Source organism: Chenopodium quinoa, unplaced genomic scaffold, assembly GCF_001683475.1.
Source record: "Chenopodium quinoa cultivar QQ74 unplaced genomic scaffold, ASM168347v1, whole genome shotgun sequence".
NCBI classification, from domain to species: domain Eukaryota; kingdom Viridiplantae; phylum Streptophyta; class Magnoliopsida; order Caryophyllales; family Amaranthaceae; genus Chenopodium; species Chenopodium quinoa.
The window spans coordinates 1,826,217-1,844,268 of NW_018744062.1; the positions used below are offsets into that span (position 1 = coordinate 1,826,217).

At 34.5% G+C, this 18,052-nt stretch overlaps 1 protein-coding gene and 1 pseudogene across 2 annotated transcripts; one reads left to right on the top strand and one right to left on the bottom strand.

The window, feature by feature from the left end:
• The first annotated feature begins 574 nt into the window (after nucleotides 1-574).
• LOC110690751 lies at nucleotides 575-9,875 on the top strand (annotated as a pseudogene).
• LOC110690749 lies at nucleotides 9,837-16,761 on the bottom strand. 2 transcript variants are annotated; one of them, XM_021867642.1, is made up of 10 exons: nucleotides 15,651-16,761; nucleotides 14,869-15,138; nucleotides 14,539-14,591; nucleotides 13,586-13,643; nucleotides 13,355-13,400; nucleotides 13,048-13,146; nucleotides 12,795-12,863; nucleotides 12,501-12,705; nucleotides 11,990-12,123; nucleotides 9,837-11,697 (listed from the first exon to the last, which is right to left on the bottom strand). In XM_021867642.1, exons 6-10 carry the CDS (start codon nucleotides 13,111-13,113, stop codon nucleotides 10,591-10,593), a joined length of 1,581 nt encoding a protein of 526 aa, XP_021723334.1. In that variant the 5' UTR covers nucleotides 13,114-13,146; nucleotides 13,355-13,400; nucleotides 13,586-13,643; nucleotides 14,539-14,591; nucleotides 14,869-15,138; nucleotides 15,651-16,761; the 3' UTR covers nucleotides 9,837-10,590. The 2 variants fall into 2 exon arrangements, with proteins under 2 accessions (XP_021723334.1, XP_021723333.1); XM_021867641.1 differs by having other exon boundaries at nucleotides 15,588-16,761.
• Between the last annotated feature and the right edge of the window lie 1,291 nt (nucleotides 16,762-18,052).

The window sequence follows — 18,052 nt, forward strand, 5'->3', positions numbered from 1 at the left end:
CAGCTCATATTTTTACTAGGGTAGACTTTGTTATAGCTAGAGTAGTGGGGGCCCAGATTGTATATCGGCTTCCCATTAATTTATTGTAGGTTGTATGACTTTTTGTTTTTGAGATATAATAATAATAATAATAATAATAATAATAATCAATAAATAATAATAATAATAATCAATAAATAATAATAATAATCATCAATAAATAATAATAATAATAATAAATAGTATATGTGTTTAAAATGTTTAGAGGTTTCAAGTTTTTAATATATTTTCCATACATTTTATAATATATTTTCCATACATTTTATAATTATAATTATGTAGTATATTTTTCGTAAATATTTTAATATGTACATTTGTATATACACATATGTATAGTAATAAATAATCAATAAATAATCAAAGATCACTAATCCGTAGTTAAAAATCACTAATTAATAAGTTCACTTCAGTTCAGTTCAGCTCAGTTCAGTTCACTTCAGTTCAGTTCAGTTCAGCTGAGTTCAGTTAATCGGAACAGGCCCTTAGTGCTTGTGAAAAAAAAAATACAGAGTAGAAAAAAAGGGACCAACTTCAATCATTTTTAACGTTGACCAAAGAGGATAGAATTTGAGAAACGCAGCTTTGAATTTAATTGAATGTTAAAAATTCCCTAATAAATCATGAACAAAATCAAGTTATTGCTTCCGATATTAGCTCTGCTTTTGATTTTCCTAACATGCGATTCATCTCAACATAATCCAGAAGAAATTAGGTCTGTAATCAACCGTTTAGATTCTCAACGATCATCTCCAACTATCCAGGAAAATGCAGCTAAAGCCCTTCTTCATAGATTGTTGCCTTCTCACTCTTCCTCCTTTATTTTCAACATCATTTCAAAGGTATCATCTTTTTTTAGCTATTTCTTTTCTGGGTTTGATTTGCATGTATTTTCTACTTTAAGGGATTTGACTATGATTGTCTTTTAATTCTTTATCATTTTGTTAGCTTTATTAATATTTTTTTTTTATGAAGTTAAAGGGTATATTAGTTTGAATGGGTGTTTTGCATTATGTCAAGTTTTTATTTTAATTATAAATTTGTGGGTAGGTTTGGATTTTGGTGCTTGTTGTTTGAGATTGTGTTCTTTAATCAAATGTAAATATTAAGGTTTTATTGTTGATATTTATAAGTTTGTTCAATTTTATGACCAATGTACCTGCGAATTTGGTTCGAAATGAGTGTATCGATCCCCCGAATGTGCTTTGTCCTCCGCAGCTTCTTTGATGCCTTACCATTTTTGGATAATTTAGTTTTGTTGTGTCTAATTTTGTTGCCAAGACTTTATGAAAGGGTGACTAGCCCTTTTATGTGACCTTGGAAGAGCAAGCTAAGTTGTTCTTAACTAGAGCTAGGCCGCGGGTTAACTGTTGGCATGTTTTTTTCAGCAGCGCTTTGTCGTGAGCATCAATGGCTTCTTTCCTAATTGCGATTGTCACCAATCAATGTCATTAGTGGATGGCAAATATATACTCCAACTTCTTTGATTAAGTTGCTATGCCTGGGAGAACATACATTGTTCATCAAATTCATAAGAAGTTTCATCTTTGAATTTTACAGGTTGCATAATCTTTCACTGGAACTTATAATCCGTGAGATTTGCGTGTGCTTGGAATGCAAAAATGCGTTCTTTAGCAGTCTGGTTGTCTACATGCATGTGTGACTAAAGTCGTATGCATTTACCTAAATTTTGTTGCCATCTATAATGCTTCGCAAATAGTGTGAGGATTGCAATATTATTGCTTAAACACATGTTGTGCTTACAAAATCTTATTTTCCTGTAGTAGGATGTTTGTGGTGGAGACAGTTGCTTTAGGGTTGAAAACTACAACAAGTCAAGCAGGCATGAGCCGCAGATAGTGTAAGTAAAACATAATAATTGCTGTTAAATGTCATCACAATCGTTAGCTATCCTGTCATCCTTCTCCCTTTTTTTTTTTTTATTGGCATGACATCTGAATGTGCTGATTCATCTTTCAGGATTAGGGGCACCACCGCTGTTGAAATAGCCTCTGGCCTTCACTGGTACTTGAAGTATCTGTGTGGTGCACATATATCGTGGGAGAAGACTGGAGGTGTTCACATGGCTTCTATACCAGATCCGGGATCACTTCCTTTTGTAAAAGATGGGGGCTTGGTCATGAAACGTCCAATTCCTTGGAATTATTATCAAAATGTTGTTATTTCAAGTTGCGAGTGTTATTCTTCTATCCCGACTTTTATCTCCTTGTTATTTCTGCTGTTGTCATCAATATTTCTGTAGATTTGTTTGCATGCCAATGCTACAAATTTAGAACATAAACTTTCTTATTATTGAGAGTAAAAGGTAATTTTTTTTTTCTTTTTCTTTTTGGATCTCATTCTGCCGCATTCTAAAAAGATAGCAAATTTCCTGTAAATAGCTGTGGATGCATTTTAGCTTAATGCCTTTACCGCATTCTAAAAAGATAATGAATTTTCTGAAAATATTTGTGCATGCATTTTTGCTAATTGCCTTTTACTAATAGTGGAAGTCTCACACCAAGTCTATAAGTAGCAAATAATTATTGAACCTCAAAAGATTGTATAAAGTATTTAAGTGATTGGTTGGTTGACATTGTTAACTGAGACAATAGTCACAATACCTTAGTTATAGCCTTTTTTAGGCGTGTGAAAGTCTAAATGAAAATTCTTCTAATTTTATCTCATTTTGTCTCTCATTTATTGTACCGTCTGCATAGTTTGCTACTTAATTTTCAGTATTCTACTTTTACCTTCTTCAATCTTTCCATTTGTATTGCTTAAATTGGCATTCTGGTTTTGTAGATTCCTTTGTCTGGTGGGATTGGCAAAGATGGGAAAAAGAGATTGACTGGATGGCTCTTCAAGGTATCAATTTGCCTTTAGCTTTTACTGGGCAAGAAGCTATTTGGCAGAAAGTCTTTGTGGTAAGTCTTGGCATTATTCTCCTATTGCATTTAACTTACTTCATCATGTTTAGCATACATTTGAAGTTGTGCGTACATGTGAATACCTGATGATCAAAGACCATAAGCAAGCCAACTTGTAAGGGAATGTTGCATATAGCTACCTAAGGTAACCAACACTTTAACTTAAATGTATCGTTTTTGTATGGATGCTTGATAAATTGCATACCCATGTAATTTAAGTCATTGGTAGGTTGAGGACTTGAGGATTGATTGGGTTGTTGGCTATTGTGCTTCCTTTTTGTTTCACAATTTCACTGCCAAGATCCTTTACTACCAACACACGAATTACATAGCTAAACTCCCATGAGCTATGCATCAAATTGATTATTGGACTTTGAATGTTTAAACTGCTTTGAGTAATCGAAACGCCTTGTTTCTAACAATTCAAAGAATGGACATTTTAAAGTACGTGACTCATTATAGATTTGCGTAGAGAATCAAATTCAAACACAGTAGTACATAACTGTAATAATAGTTGTTTATACCTATTTCTACTTTTGTGGTTGCAGGACTTTAATGTTAGTAAAGATGACCTGAATGATTTCTTTGGTGGACCTGCATTCCTTGCATGGGCACGCATGGGAAACCTACACGGGTCAGTAAATAATTATAAATTATTGCAATATTTTCCTTTATCTCTATGCATATCAAGTATAAAGAAGTGCTCACTACAGCCTTGTACCTTGAGTGCTAATGTTTTGTTCAGGTTGGATATAACCTGCTACATCTACATATGTAACTATATTATTTGAAATCTGATTCATTTATCAATATATCAACCTTTTCTCATCTTAATAGGATATACTTTTCTTTTTTTTTTTTTTTTTTTGAATGGAATAGGGAGGGGTGATTTCATTAAATAATTGTAGTCATTCGGCACTTACAATCATCCCTTAAGAGATCTAAATTCTCAATACAAGAATGAAACACCCCTAAACTAATGGCATCGCTTATGACTGCTCCCGGATAATTTTAGATGTCTTTGCATCGTTCTTGATGGAGCTCTATTGATGTATAGTCGCAAAAGTGATAAAACTTGATTGATAGCCTTTTCTTTCTTTCTTTTTTTCCTGATTTTATTTTTTTATTTTTTTTATTTTTTAATTTTATGGGTGAGATGTCGCGTAAAGGTCTATGACTAGATTTTGTGCTATCAATGAATTGCTTCTTCCAGATCAAACATTCATTTCTCTTCATAATCATGGAAAGTTGTTTGGGCACTCAATTTACATAAGCGATCCTTTTTTATATAAAGAAACAACTGGTCAAGTTATCCTCACAGAGTAACAAAAAAAAAATTATTCCAATTTATTTGTATCTCCCCAGTAGAATAGTCCTTAAAACCCCTTGCTTCCTTTATTGATAAAGATGCTAACAATCAAGTTACATAAATATTAATTGGAAGAACTAAATACAGATAGCAGATTAAGTGTGCTGTGAGGCTCTGGTTGAATGGTATCTGGTGGGGCATCTTTATACGTAGTAGACTGTATGTTCATCTTGACCTTAATTATATTTTCTTAATTATTAAAGTAGCAGTATAAATATAATTTTGTATCAGCAATTTTTCTGATAAAGAGCCAAGGTAAATGACATGGATCCGATACATACATATTATCCTTAATCTCTAACAGCCATTTTTATTTTTTTTAATGCAACAGCTAGGGTGGACCATTGTCGCAAATTTGGTTGGATCATCAATTGGCCTTGCAGAAGCAGATATTATCCCGGATGTTGGAACTAGGAATGACCCCAGGTATAATTCAGCTAATCCCATATTTTGTCAGTTCCCAATAATTAAAAATAAATAATGTTTTCATCAACAGTTGATGTATGTTTATTATAGTATGCCTACTGTCAGATACAATTACGATTGCAAGTTGTTCCAATTACAGTATTTTATTTTTTATTTTTTATTTCAGTCTTGCCTTCATTCTCTGGAAATGTACCTGCAGCACTGAGATAAATCTATCCCTCATCAAATATAACCAGGCTGGGGAATTGGTATTCCCTTCTCTTGCTTCTTCTCCATATATCTTATGCAATAATTTAAGTGCTTCCTCTGTTCTACCTTCGTTTTCGACTTACTTTCCCCTTTTCATCCACTTTTCTGAGTTACACTCTCTCCATTCCCTTGTTGTAAATTTTATTTCATTTTTTTTTTATCAAAAATCATTTCCTATTTCACCATGTCTTGTTCTTTTTTACAGGAATACAGTTAGTGGTGACCCCAGATGGTGCTGTACTTTTCTTTTAGATCCTTCTGATCCATTATTTGTTAAGCTGGGCAAGGCATTTATTAAGAACCAGTTTAAAGGTGAACTTCATGTTTCTAACTTTACAAAATATCATTTGTTAGACATGCATAATGATAGCATGACATAACTTTCGTGTTTCTTTAATGTTTAGAAACTTCTTGTATGGTTGTATATTTATGTGGGGGAAAAAAAAACCTATGAGGTCTCAGAATATTACTTTTGAGAGACATACACGCAAAGATCCTGTGTTTTTAACAAATTACAAAGTTGTACATATGCTGCTTTGAGAATCATTAGTATTCGAAAATGATTGAACTCATAGAATTTATAATAAATTAGAAACTAGAAATGTCTCGTAAGGTAATATATTTTTGCAGATATATGGGGAAAAAAGTTTATAAGTCTTAGAAAGGTACTTTAAGAGGGACGTACACATAAGGTCCTTGTGCTTATGCAACAGTCTACAAAGCCATATTTTTGTGAGCAAGAAGTGATTGGTACACCTTGAAAAAGACGTAGAAGTGGCAAAACTGCTAGGGGATCAGCCCCTTTTAATGATATGACATGCCCATTATGAACTTTGGCAGAAATGCAATTTGGTGTTCATTCAGCCCACACAAGCAGTTGTTGGTCTCTTATGTCCATGTATCTATGGGCCAAAGGATTATGGGAATTAATCGAAGGATCATGTTGAAGCTGAGTTAGCTCAGATGATTGACTGGATTACATTGGTTTTTATTTCAATATTCAGTTCTAGCTGTACAATTCATGTATGCTACCAAAAACCTGATTGATTAATATGCAATGAAAATATTGTCTGAGAAGTTCCAAAACGGTTGATTACTTATGGGAAGTTCACCCTGAACTTGATCGGACAAATTTGTTAAATGTGTACTTAATAGTGAACATTCTTTCTGTGCTGATGGATGGGTACTTAATATAATAGTACAGTTGAAGAACTGTCTCGATGTGTTTGTTTTATCAGTCATTGCTTTCGAACTTCAATTAAATGATGAACTTATTAGTTTTATCCTTTCTCCTTTTACAGAATATGGAGATGTGACTAACATGTACAACTGGTAAATGGGCATTTAAATTTTGTAAGTCCAGTTTTTCTATGAATCACTTAGTAGTAGTCCACCTGGTCCTTAACGTTGATTATGCAGACGCTATATGCTTGAGTTTTAGGTAGTTGCAATTTCACATTACTCTCTTCTAAGTGCTATCATGAATTGTTGACGTTCCAACATGTCTTTGCTACTTAAGTTCGTGCCTGTATGTTTTATTAATGTGGAGTCCACAGGCTTTTCATGGTCAAAAATCCATGCAAGTATGCAACCCACGTGGTGGGCTTTAAATTGTTTGTGTTAAGTATTTTCTTAAATTCTTTATTTAAACATGTTGGCTGCAAGTTTATAATGGTTATAGTATACTAACAATCACACACACACATAAATGCAATTAACACATTTTATAATTATTAGATGATCAGAGGAAATATTGTTTGCTAACTATTTCATTCTTGAATGTTTTACTGCTGGTTGGTACTATGAAATTGTATCTTTGCTCTTTTAATGACTTGACATGGACAGTGACACTTTCAATGAAAACTCTCCACCCACTGACGACCCAACTTATATATCATCACTTAGGGCTGCTGTTTATGAAGCTATGGTCAAAGGTGATAAGTATGCTGTGTGGCTTATGCAGGTAATATAATTCCCCCCTTTTCCTTGTTCCAGTCCCTCCTTGTCTGGATGATATTGTATTGATTGCTGAAATTAGAGCAGATTTATAATGACGGACAAGGATGTAAAGGCTTGAGTATTAAGCAACACTTTTCACATAATGCAAGAATAAGTTTGTTCTTTGTTTGACTCCTCTTGGTAATGTTCAATCATCCATGAAATGTATCAACTAAAACATATATCCCACTTTGTGTATCTGGAATCAATTGAGAAACGTAATTATAATTAAATCCATTCCCCCCCACCCTCTTTTTTTTTTTTCCTATCTACTGTACATGGTATGTTAAGCCTTCACATCCAATCCAGGAAAGACTGATGTCATGTGTTTTCTTTTGGGAAAGAAATTAGGAAATGGAGTTATTGATAGTTTACCAATTCTATGGGCACTTGTTATCCGAGTATTTCAACATGTAGTCTTAAATCGATTGTATGTAAATTTCAACATCATCAAAGGCTCATTTGTTAATTATATAATCCAATGTTTATTTCTTTGTAGGGATGGCTCTTCTATTCAGATTGGAATTTTTGGAAGCCTCCTCAAATGGAAGTATGTTCTTGGCTCTTCTTTCCAGTTTTAACCTCAAAACCCTGATAAAATTTGGCTGTTGATAGCCTGATACCATTTTTGTCAGTACTTAACATACTAGGAAAGGAAGCAACCCTTTTATTTTTTATTTTTTGCACCAGTCATTTTAGTTTTTTTCTCAATATAAATGAGTGGTTAGGCAGAACTAACCTACTCAGGCATGGGATCAGCCTTGGAAATTAGACCAGCCTCCTCCCCCCTCTCAAAAGAAAAGGTTATGTTTTTGCTATTTTCTCCTTTATAAAGGTTAACTTTCATTCATTTATTATTGGATGATCAGTTATGAACTTTATGACTCTAACTTGCACTATCGGTCCTTAGCATATTGAATTCTTTGTTGTATCAAACCAAAAGATTTCATTCTTGATGTCTCCTCTGTGTGAAATTTGACACAAGCTTCTTTTCAATGTAGGCTCTCCTCCATTCTGTTCCCAAAGGGAAAATGGTAGTTCTTGATCTATTTGCTGAAGTTAAACCTGTATGGGAAACATCGTCTCAATTCTATGGCACTCCTTATGTCTGGTAAATAAACTAATTTCAGTGGGCAAGTCATTATTATCAATAAATCGTAGTAATACTTGTACATTTGTTACCAGGTGCATGCTTCATAACTTTGGTGAAAATATTGAGATGTATGGTGTACTGGACTCTATATCTTCAGGGCCAGTTGATGCTCGAACTAGTGAAAATTCAACAATGGTACAATGTGATATGTTCACATACCTTCAGCTCTATGGATCAAGAACTGAAGTTTTTATGTGTTCTGATATTTTTTATTCTCATTAATGTTTCATTTAGGTAGGTGTTGGCATGTGCATGGAAGGTATTGAGCACAGTTGTTTATGAGCTCATGTCTGAGATGGCCTATCGAAATGAAAAAATTCAACTTGTAGGTGAATAGATGTGATTATATGATTGATATTTACTTGCAGATATTGGGTGCATATGAATACCTGATTACAAAATTGAATATAAATTGTATAGAAAACCCATATTTGAAGATAATTGAAATCTTAAAGTTCAATCAGTGTTATTTTTTTCCCCCCTGAAGAACTTTTACTTTTAATCTCATTATGATACCCATGTTTGACATGTGAGACATCATACAGTTAACCCTGGTGTAGAAACTTCTTACCACAGAACTGGATCAAAACTTATTCTCGTAGGCGCTATGGTAAAGCTATTCATCAGCTAGAGACAGCCTGGGAAATTCTTTATCACACCATTTACAATTGTACAGATGGAATTGCAGTAAGTTCTGTGACTTCTGTCTAGCTGATAGTACATGTGTCTTATTTCCTATTGATGTATGTTACTTCTTCACGCATCCTCATACATCAATGGCAGTTATCAATTCCTTTAAGGGTGGGTCGTTCTCTCTTGCTGTATTATTATGTTTTGGTCGTGAAAAATTGTTACTTTGACAAAGGGGAGTGGGTACCAATAAAATTTTGAGACACTGTACCTGTAGGTCGTAGCTAGACATTTAAAATGAAAGATTTGGCAGTTTGGGCAAAAAAAGTAATATGAAAGTCTGAAGGTATTATAAAACTAAGGCAAAACTACTGCTAAAAGTGCTAATACAATTTGTCTTGCATTATTCTTTGTCGATTGAGCTGAAAGAGTCATTATTGATATTAGTTTAGTATTGGATTGGAATTGGAATAACCTTTTTGTATTTGTAGAGAGTATAGACTGCAAATGTCTTATAATTCTTAGGCCCTTACCCTGCTTAGGCAGGAGTCTCATTTGAGGAACTCGGGTATTCATCATCATTTAATATTTTATCTTGTATATTTAAAAATGTTTAGATAAAAAAAAAATGAAAAACCTTTAATCTAATATGATGCTTGTATATTTCTTAGCAGTGTATGAGATGAATTCAAACTCATTTTTACTTTATTCCGTGTTTGTTAATTTAATTTTTTTGTCTTTGTTGCAGGACCACAACAAGGATTATATTGTTGAGTTTCCCGACTGAGATCCTGTAAACAACACGGCACTGGATGGAATAGGAAATTATCAGAATCACAATAGTTTCAATTCACACAGAAGCATGAGGCATATTTTCCTTACGTCGGGGCCTTCTCTGCCATCACCGCATTTGTGGTATCCAACTGAGGAAGTTATCAAGGCTTTACGTCTGTTTCTTGATGCTGGGAAGGATCTTGTTGGAAGCTCTACTTATAGGTATATGATTAAATTTTTTTTCTTTTTTTTTCTTTTTTTTTCCGTAGAAACTTATTCAACATAAGATACTTTTTCCCTATCAAAGCAAGGTGTATATAATGTTACTTGCATATTGCATTACATTTTAGCCATTTCCAAAATCATAGTAATATTCTCTTCAGTGATATCTTTGAATCTAAATGTGGCTAAATTACATGTGGAATACTGGAGTTGGTCCTATAGCTCTACTACATGCATATAGATAATTTTTACTCATACTAACCTTTAGCATGGAGTATACAATAATTAATCAACTCATCAAACTTGAGTTGTGCTTATGTCTATACAAGTTGAATAGTTGTAAGCTTAGATTAACTTTGTCAAGCTTAGAAACTGTTTTTAATTGATTAACTAGTTGGCTCAAGTTATAAGTAACATGCAAGTACGAGTAGTGCTTAAGGGTACAACAAAAGTTTTATCGATGAATAATATATTTCCTCCATCCAAATTTATTTGGCCACTTTTCATTTTTGGTTGTCCTAACACTTTACTACTTAACAAAAATGATAATAAATATATCCTTTTTCAATCACAACAATGTGATCATTGATCGATCCTTTTTCGTCATTCATTCCAACACTTTATAATTTACTCAACTCTTTCAATCAACAATAAAATGGCCTCAAGGCTGCCACCAAAGGGGGGAAAAAGACAGAAAGAAAGAGCAAAAAAGGGTTGTTGCAGTGGGTATCATTATGAGAGGATTATTAGTGGTAAGATGGCAATATGCAATCACCTTAAGTATAAACTTTAGGTAACTGAGTCTATATAGTATAGGGTGATGTCATATGATGGTTTTCATGATAGAATCCATGATTGTGGTTGGTGTATCCGCCAGACGCCTTCCCAAAGCTGATTTTAGATACATTTGGTGAGGGGCTGATACTATTCAGCTCCGGAGGCAGCTGAAATGCTGATTGCTGTCCATTTGTGGTAGAGCTGTTTTCAAAAACTTCACCCAATTTTCCCATACTTGACTTTGAATAAGGAAGATTAAAGTTAAATTGGCTGGGGATTGATGATGGATGCATATTAGTCACGTCCTCATATATTGCTGCTTTGGCGTGACCTGTAGAGGAAAGATGGTTGAACTTGGTTGCTTCAAATAATCCAGAACAAGATTTCACCTCACGAGTCTCTAAATTGTCATCTTCATACGAACGCCCAACAAGATAGCTTGGACTTGGGATAGCCTGAACCTGATTCAAGTCAAAGTTGTTGCCAGCCTGAAATTGTTCCAAAATTGTCTCTTTCACAGCTGGAAGCATTGTATTCAGATGGCAGCTTAGCGTGCCACCATCTTTCAGCAGCACTCTTGGTCTTGCAAATTCAGTATTTTCACTAGTGTGGGTTATGACATCCAATTCACCATAGTGATTTACGGAGATTTGGTTTTTAAGTTTATCTCCGCTAGCAATGGCAGAAATACTTTTATTGTTTTTCATATTACCTTGAGCTTGATCCCTTAAGACACAATCGCTTGTTCCCAGGCTCATACATGGGATGATAGATTTAATATCTACAAAACTTTTGGCCGATTTCTCTCCACTTGTGCTAACATCACTTGTTTTCCTTATGTCATTGGCTGTTTCAATGCCAATCACACGGTGAGATGCAGCAAGACTTGTGCTGGGTATGGTACCACATAACAAAGAGTTAGCAGGTTCTTTTTGAACAAGAGATGAGCCAGCAGGGGCTTGAGAATTGTGGGCAGAATAACTGTCCCAACCATTCATTTGAGACCTACTACTGGAGGAGGATTGCATCCATAGTCCTTGCAATTTATTTTTTGCAACTCTATGAGCAGTAGGTCCCAAATTTCTAGCAAATGACATAAAGCTTTCTTTGTATCCAGACTCCTCCAGATTTTCCTGCAAACAGAAGATATAAACTCACTCACCCAAAAGGGAGAAGAAATAAGGGTGTCTCTAGAGTGAATGCACAAACAAATGACCTTGGCTTCATATTGAAATATAAAGAGCAACATAAATTGACAAACGAGCAACACTGATAGGCATCTATGCCCATCTAGCTAATACTAATAAATCTAAGATAACCACTTAATGCAGTCAGCTGACGAATCTTTTCATAACCTCTGCTTTCTCAAAACTAGCTAATATCGAAAATAGGTAGATGAGGAGACATATAGCAATAAAACCTTACAGGTATGAGTGGTTTTGTGCCACAAAATAGGGGTGAAACAGCTGAACTTGTTTCATCAAACAAGCAAATCCAAGGTTTGTATGTAGAACGCCGATCAATTCCAGAAAAGGAAGTTTTTCTTTCTTTTCCAAAACCTGTCTTCAAAGAAGAGATGTTCATCTAAGGTGCTTACAAATGAAAGATTTCTGCCAATTTTTGTTAGAGTCCATGCTTTTATGCTCAATAAGCTATAAAATTTCTTTTTCCTTTTTTTTTTCCCCCCTTTTCCTGCTCTTCGTGTTGATGGGTGTAGGTTCCTATAGGCACACAATGTCCTGAACACTGAACTAAAAGCTATAAAAGAAAGAAAGGCTTATGACATCACTTCTTTCTGTTTGAAGTACAAATTCCTTTAAAAAGTTGATGTATAATCTCATTGACTTGACCAACTAAAAAGGTTTTTCCTCTACTTGAGGTTAAAACATTAACAATCCCCAAAACCTCAACTAAGTACTTATCAATAATGACTGACCTTTACGACCAAGATCAGTATGCATGCTATTGGATCCCAAGTCCCTTGCTAGTTTCCCGGATGAGCCAAAAGTCAAACCACTATGTTCACCACCAAACTTTCTACTTGATCTTCGCCTTATTGCAGTGAAGTCCATTTTGAAATTTTTAGGATCCTTTTTCAGGACAAAAAAAATATTTTTTGCTAAATCCTCCAAAGCACGTGCCTAGGAAATTAAACTTTTCGTATCACAACATGAGGAAAGTTATAATATTATAATCAGCACTTTCTAAAATACAAAATATAAGAGCTAACCTGTCTGAAATACACAGTAGATGATGAATTAAAATGCATAGCATTCCCAAATATCAAATATACATCATGCTGCAAAGAGCAATGACAAGTCAGATGACATTTAAATGTCTGCATTAAAAATGAGATAATTTGGGTAGATCACACACACACACGCAAGTGGCACACACAGGCACACCCACGTGCACGCACGCACAACGGCACAAGCATACGCACATGCATTCAATAAGACATTGTACTTATGGAGATATCAGACCTCAAACTGCTGAATATTCTTGTACATGCCTTCATGAAGTTTAGCTCTCATTGTGCCAAAATCCATTGGTTCTTTGATAATTTCATAGTACTCTTCGACCTGAAGATATTTTGGAAAATGACACTCTTAAGACATATGTAGAAAACAAGAATAATATTACTACATTATTATACTCCCTTCGTATCTATTATAAGTTGTGCATTGGCACATGTATCAGTCAAACTAATGCACTTATTAGATATAGTGGAGTATTAATCAATAACCAAAATTGATGGGTTCAAACATGACGATAGAAAGGGTAGCTAACCTCACTAGGATCCACCGGCTCTGCAAATATATCATATGTATCTTTCCTGAAATATGAGAGTTGTTTTTAAGGTTATGGAATTTGATTGGTACTTTGAACATTTTAGTTTTTTACAGCCCGATTTGCCTTTTGTTTCAAAAATGCAAGTAAAACTAAAAGTACACAAAGAGGATAAAAGATAAGACATCTAGCTTTATAGTGATACTACTATGTGCAAGTAATTGAGCTTACCTTTGCAATGTGTCAAGGACAAGCTCAAGGCTACTTTTATCTGGTAACCAAGACTCATCTGCATATTGGAAATACAATTTGCTCGTTAGTATAAGCTTTGAATCTTTTTAGCCCACTAGGGTTAGAAAGTGAAAGTTCTTTACTTTATCTTCCAATGTGTGACACATAATCCTTACATGCTAGCACTTAATGATCTTCCCCTTGAACAATACAGATAGATTCACACTCAGACCTGACAAAGCCAAGCTCTAAGGAGACACCAACATATGGGCCTTATCGGCACAAGCCCTAGCACAGATGACATCTATCAGAGGGTGCGAACAATCCAACCAAACCTAGCTCAGATACCAATTTATTATAACAATGGAGAGAAAAGAGAGAGAACCCACTCACTGTGCCCAAAGTGAGATTTTGTCCTAAATCCAATTGGCAATGTAAGAGTAGCCTACTTGGGTTATAAAGTGAAACATCTTTATCTTTCAACATGGGGCACATAAAACTCACACAATTGCACTTAATGATCTTCCCCCTCAAGTGTGAGACCATACACTAGCCAAGAATGAACACGTAGTAATATACACCCAAAGCCAAGCTTTGAGGAGACACCAACAAACGGGCCTTATTGGCTCAACACAAATGGTGCCAAACAGTTAATTAGAGGCTGGGGCAATTAGAATGAATCAATGTAATGATATGATCTATACTCTTATGCTGTGGCTTTCTTTAGACTATATAAAATAGTGTATCTATAGATCTGGATCAATTTATGAGAAGCATCGGAAGCAATAGCTTACTCTCGAGATTTGAAAATTCAAGGCCTATTTGGATTCATAGATCTTACAGACAATGTAACTACATGCAACATAAGTAAAGTGACAACCATATCTGTTTACTTAGCTTTGGGCAAGGGCATACATATTACTTTAGGTGGCAGGAGAGAAACATAGTCTTACCATGTTTTGAATGATCATCGCAATGATTTGGAGCTCTTTCACCCTGCTCATGGCTTATAGAAAATAAAAAATTGTAATCATTAAATAAGTTATATAAAGCGAATGCATAATATAAAATTCACGAACATAAAAGTGAGTAGAATCAAAGCATCAGTTTGGCTGGTTGTAATTCAATATGATTAATGTACAAGATTATGCAATGGCACAAAATAGAATTTGCGAAATATGTTAATAACTAAAAATGATAAAGAAAAAGAGTGGTTGATATCTAAAAGATAATAACTAATATTGTTGTATTATGTGTATATGTGTGATAGAGCTAGTAGTTACCTGTTGAGTGGACGTGGAATTTTTAGAGACTGTTTGAGTTCAAGCTTAGCACAAGAGCGTGAATATGAGTCAATTTTCTTGTCGTCGTCTTGATCACGATCAGAATCACATGATGGTGGTAAACGGAGATGATGCTTTGATGTTGTTTCCCTTGATGCTTTGATGTTGTTTCCCTTCTGTGATGAAGCAGAGATTGAGCCAAATAGTCTGGGGCTCCTCCTCCTTTCTCCATCCCCAAAGTTGATGACTCTCCTCTTTTGTCCACCTCTTCTGTATAAATTGGATTTGTGTAATGTCATGATATACCCCAACTATTATTGACTAGCAGATAAATCAACATGAATATGAAGTTGTGTTTTTTATCATCTCATCTAATTAATCTCAATTTTGGCTTAAATTTTAGGTTAAATCATTGAAATTGACCACATACTTGATACTTGCATTTCAAAAGGTAGCTGCTAATCACAATTATGAAATATGAGTATAATGTATAGATTAAAGAAGCAATTTGTGCTATAAGTTGATAATCACCTGGACATCTTATACAGCTGACGAAACTATGATTACAAACAACAAAGCAATAGAATTATACCAAGTAATTTATCATGTGAATGAAAAATAATATACTTGATTGATTTTGTATTTATAGCAAATGAAATCATAACAATCAAGAGATTAAACAAGATTTTCCTCAAAAAAGAAAATTAAAGATTATGCACCTTCACACTTGAATTTGAGGATTGAGAATTCAAATTAGGGGATTTTGATTTTAATTTGCTCACCAAAATTGGGAGATTCTTTTGAGGAAGTTCTGAATTGGTAAATTCATTAACCCTTGATATCTCTTCTCTCTCCTCACTACATATTTCTTGATATGGCTATGAATATCTTATGGAGTTGTGGTAATTGACTAATATAGTAATAGATGACAAGTTACTAAAGAGTAAATACAAGCTGATCCCCTCGATAAACAAAATGATGTTTATCAAATGGCATTCTTGTAATAAAATGACATTGGGAAGCGAAAAATAACATAAACAATTGGTAAAAGATGAGGTATGCAACTTTTTCTGAAAAAGCACGTGCAAAGTTCTTTGACGGAGCATCAAACGATTTTGCAAGCGGTTGTTAGGAGTTAACCCAAGTTGCTCAACTTGAGTTAAGGTACTGTCTCTTTTTCGATGCTTTCTTCAACTCCAGAGTACTTTTCTAGAGCTTTTTCATTTTTTGTTGCTCTAAATCTTGAATTCATCATATTCAACCCCAAAAATAGTACTACACTTCATTCCCTCTCCTACCAAATCGACCCAGCCCACCGACCCACCGTTGCTACCAGACTATCAAGTGCTCCTACCGTATTCATTAGAGGCGACCACGATAATGGCGTTTAACCACCACCGCACAACCACTAGAGGCGACCACAACAATGGCGATAAACCACCACCCTCTTTGTCATACCTTCCCCTAAAGGGTTAATATGACCCTACTTTACATATTTTGCTACTAGGGTGTCTTTTGTTTGGCCGGCCGGTATCGCAGCGAAGCAGCAATATATATTGGTGGTTGTTGTGGCCATGAGGGGATGAGAGGAGAAGAGCATCCCACCTCCTTCACTACGGCTGACGCGCCTTCGCTGGTTGTTTGGTTGCAAAAGTAACACCGTACCAACCAACCATAGTTAAGATTGAGACTTAACGACAATGAGAAAGCAAAATTCTGTAAACAAATGAATTGACATTCACACCCCTTACTTTTTACGCGAAAATACAACTATAGCCCTAGATAAACAACCCAAGTTTATCTAGCTAGGAGATCAACCTGGGCCACCTCATTACTAAATATACCATAATCATTAATTAACACCTTTCCCCTCCATTCCAAAGCACAACTATATCTATACGGAAATTACAGGTTGATCTTCATGATGAACGTAATTTGTCAATCAGAGGGCTGATAATGTCTTTTCATTCATTAAGTCAAGGATAATAATGTCATTGGACATGTGCTGACATGTTCATATTGCCAGCTATGCACTATTGTGTTAGTTGAGGTTTGATAACATTAACAACAAAGTTAGGGTCAAAGCCCCAAATCCCCACCCTCCTCCTCTCTCCTAGTAATTCAAACAAAGCTCCCTAGACTAGTAATTCAAGGGAAAATGGTCACCCTTACACTTTGGGGTTGATTAAGCCCTTAATTTTACCTTTTTCCTAAGGTTTTCGTTTGATTTGGCGGCAAAGCCGTTGGAAATAATGGTGTCAGTGGTCGGTTTATTAGATGAAGCTTGGGCATGATGAAGATGCTGGTGTGGTAGCTTCAATGGAGGAAGCAGCTTGAACATAATGACCACTACTATTGTTACCGTTATTAAACGGAGTTAGGATAGACTTACGTTCTTGGTGATTAAGCGGCCGACGAAGCACAAGTATGAGCCGGCTAGTATGAGTAAGCACTAGATTGACAAAATATGTTAGTTCTGAAGATCAATTGGGCAAGCCCCATATCTATCTATATTATTATTAAAACTTTTGCCACGTCATTTCTTTTCAACATTTAAACTCGCCACATAAGCAATTCATGTTAATGATGTTTCAATTATTAGTAAAAAAAATAAATAAAAATCTTCCAATTCAAAATTTGTAACGGACATAATTTGTAATGGTCTTAATTATTGGTCTTAATGAATAATTATATCATTATTGAATTGGAGTAATTTCTAAAGATTGTTAGCCTCTTGGAACAAGTTTTTTAGGTGAGAATTTTGATTTCTTATTTGCATACAACCTTATTTAGCCTTGACATGCAATAGGTGAATGTTTTAGTATTCATGTTTTTATACATTTATCAATGCAATTAAACTTTAGCCTATATTGGTTTTACACTTCTTTTACAAACATTTTACTATTTTAGTTTTACTGATTGTGTAATAATATGTATGAATGAGCTACGGAGTATATTTTCGTCTAGAACTCAATTAATTTTTGTTTTTAGGTGCACATAATATTCACTCGTGATATTTTATTAAAATTTGAGTCATGCATCTTCATTATTTAATTTTGTGCATTTTATCATATAAGGTAGTTACAGAGTAATACTACATATTTAGTAGCACGGATATGAAATAATAAAGATTTGATACAACCTATTTATATCAATGCAATTATATAATTATTATATATTCTTT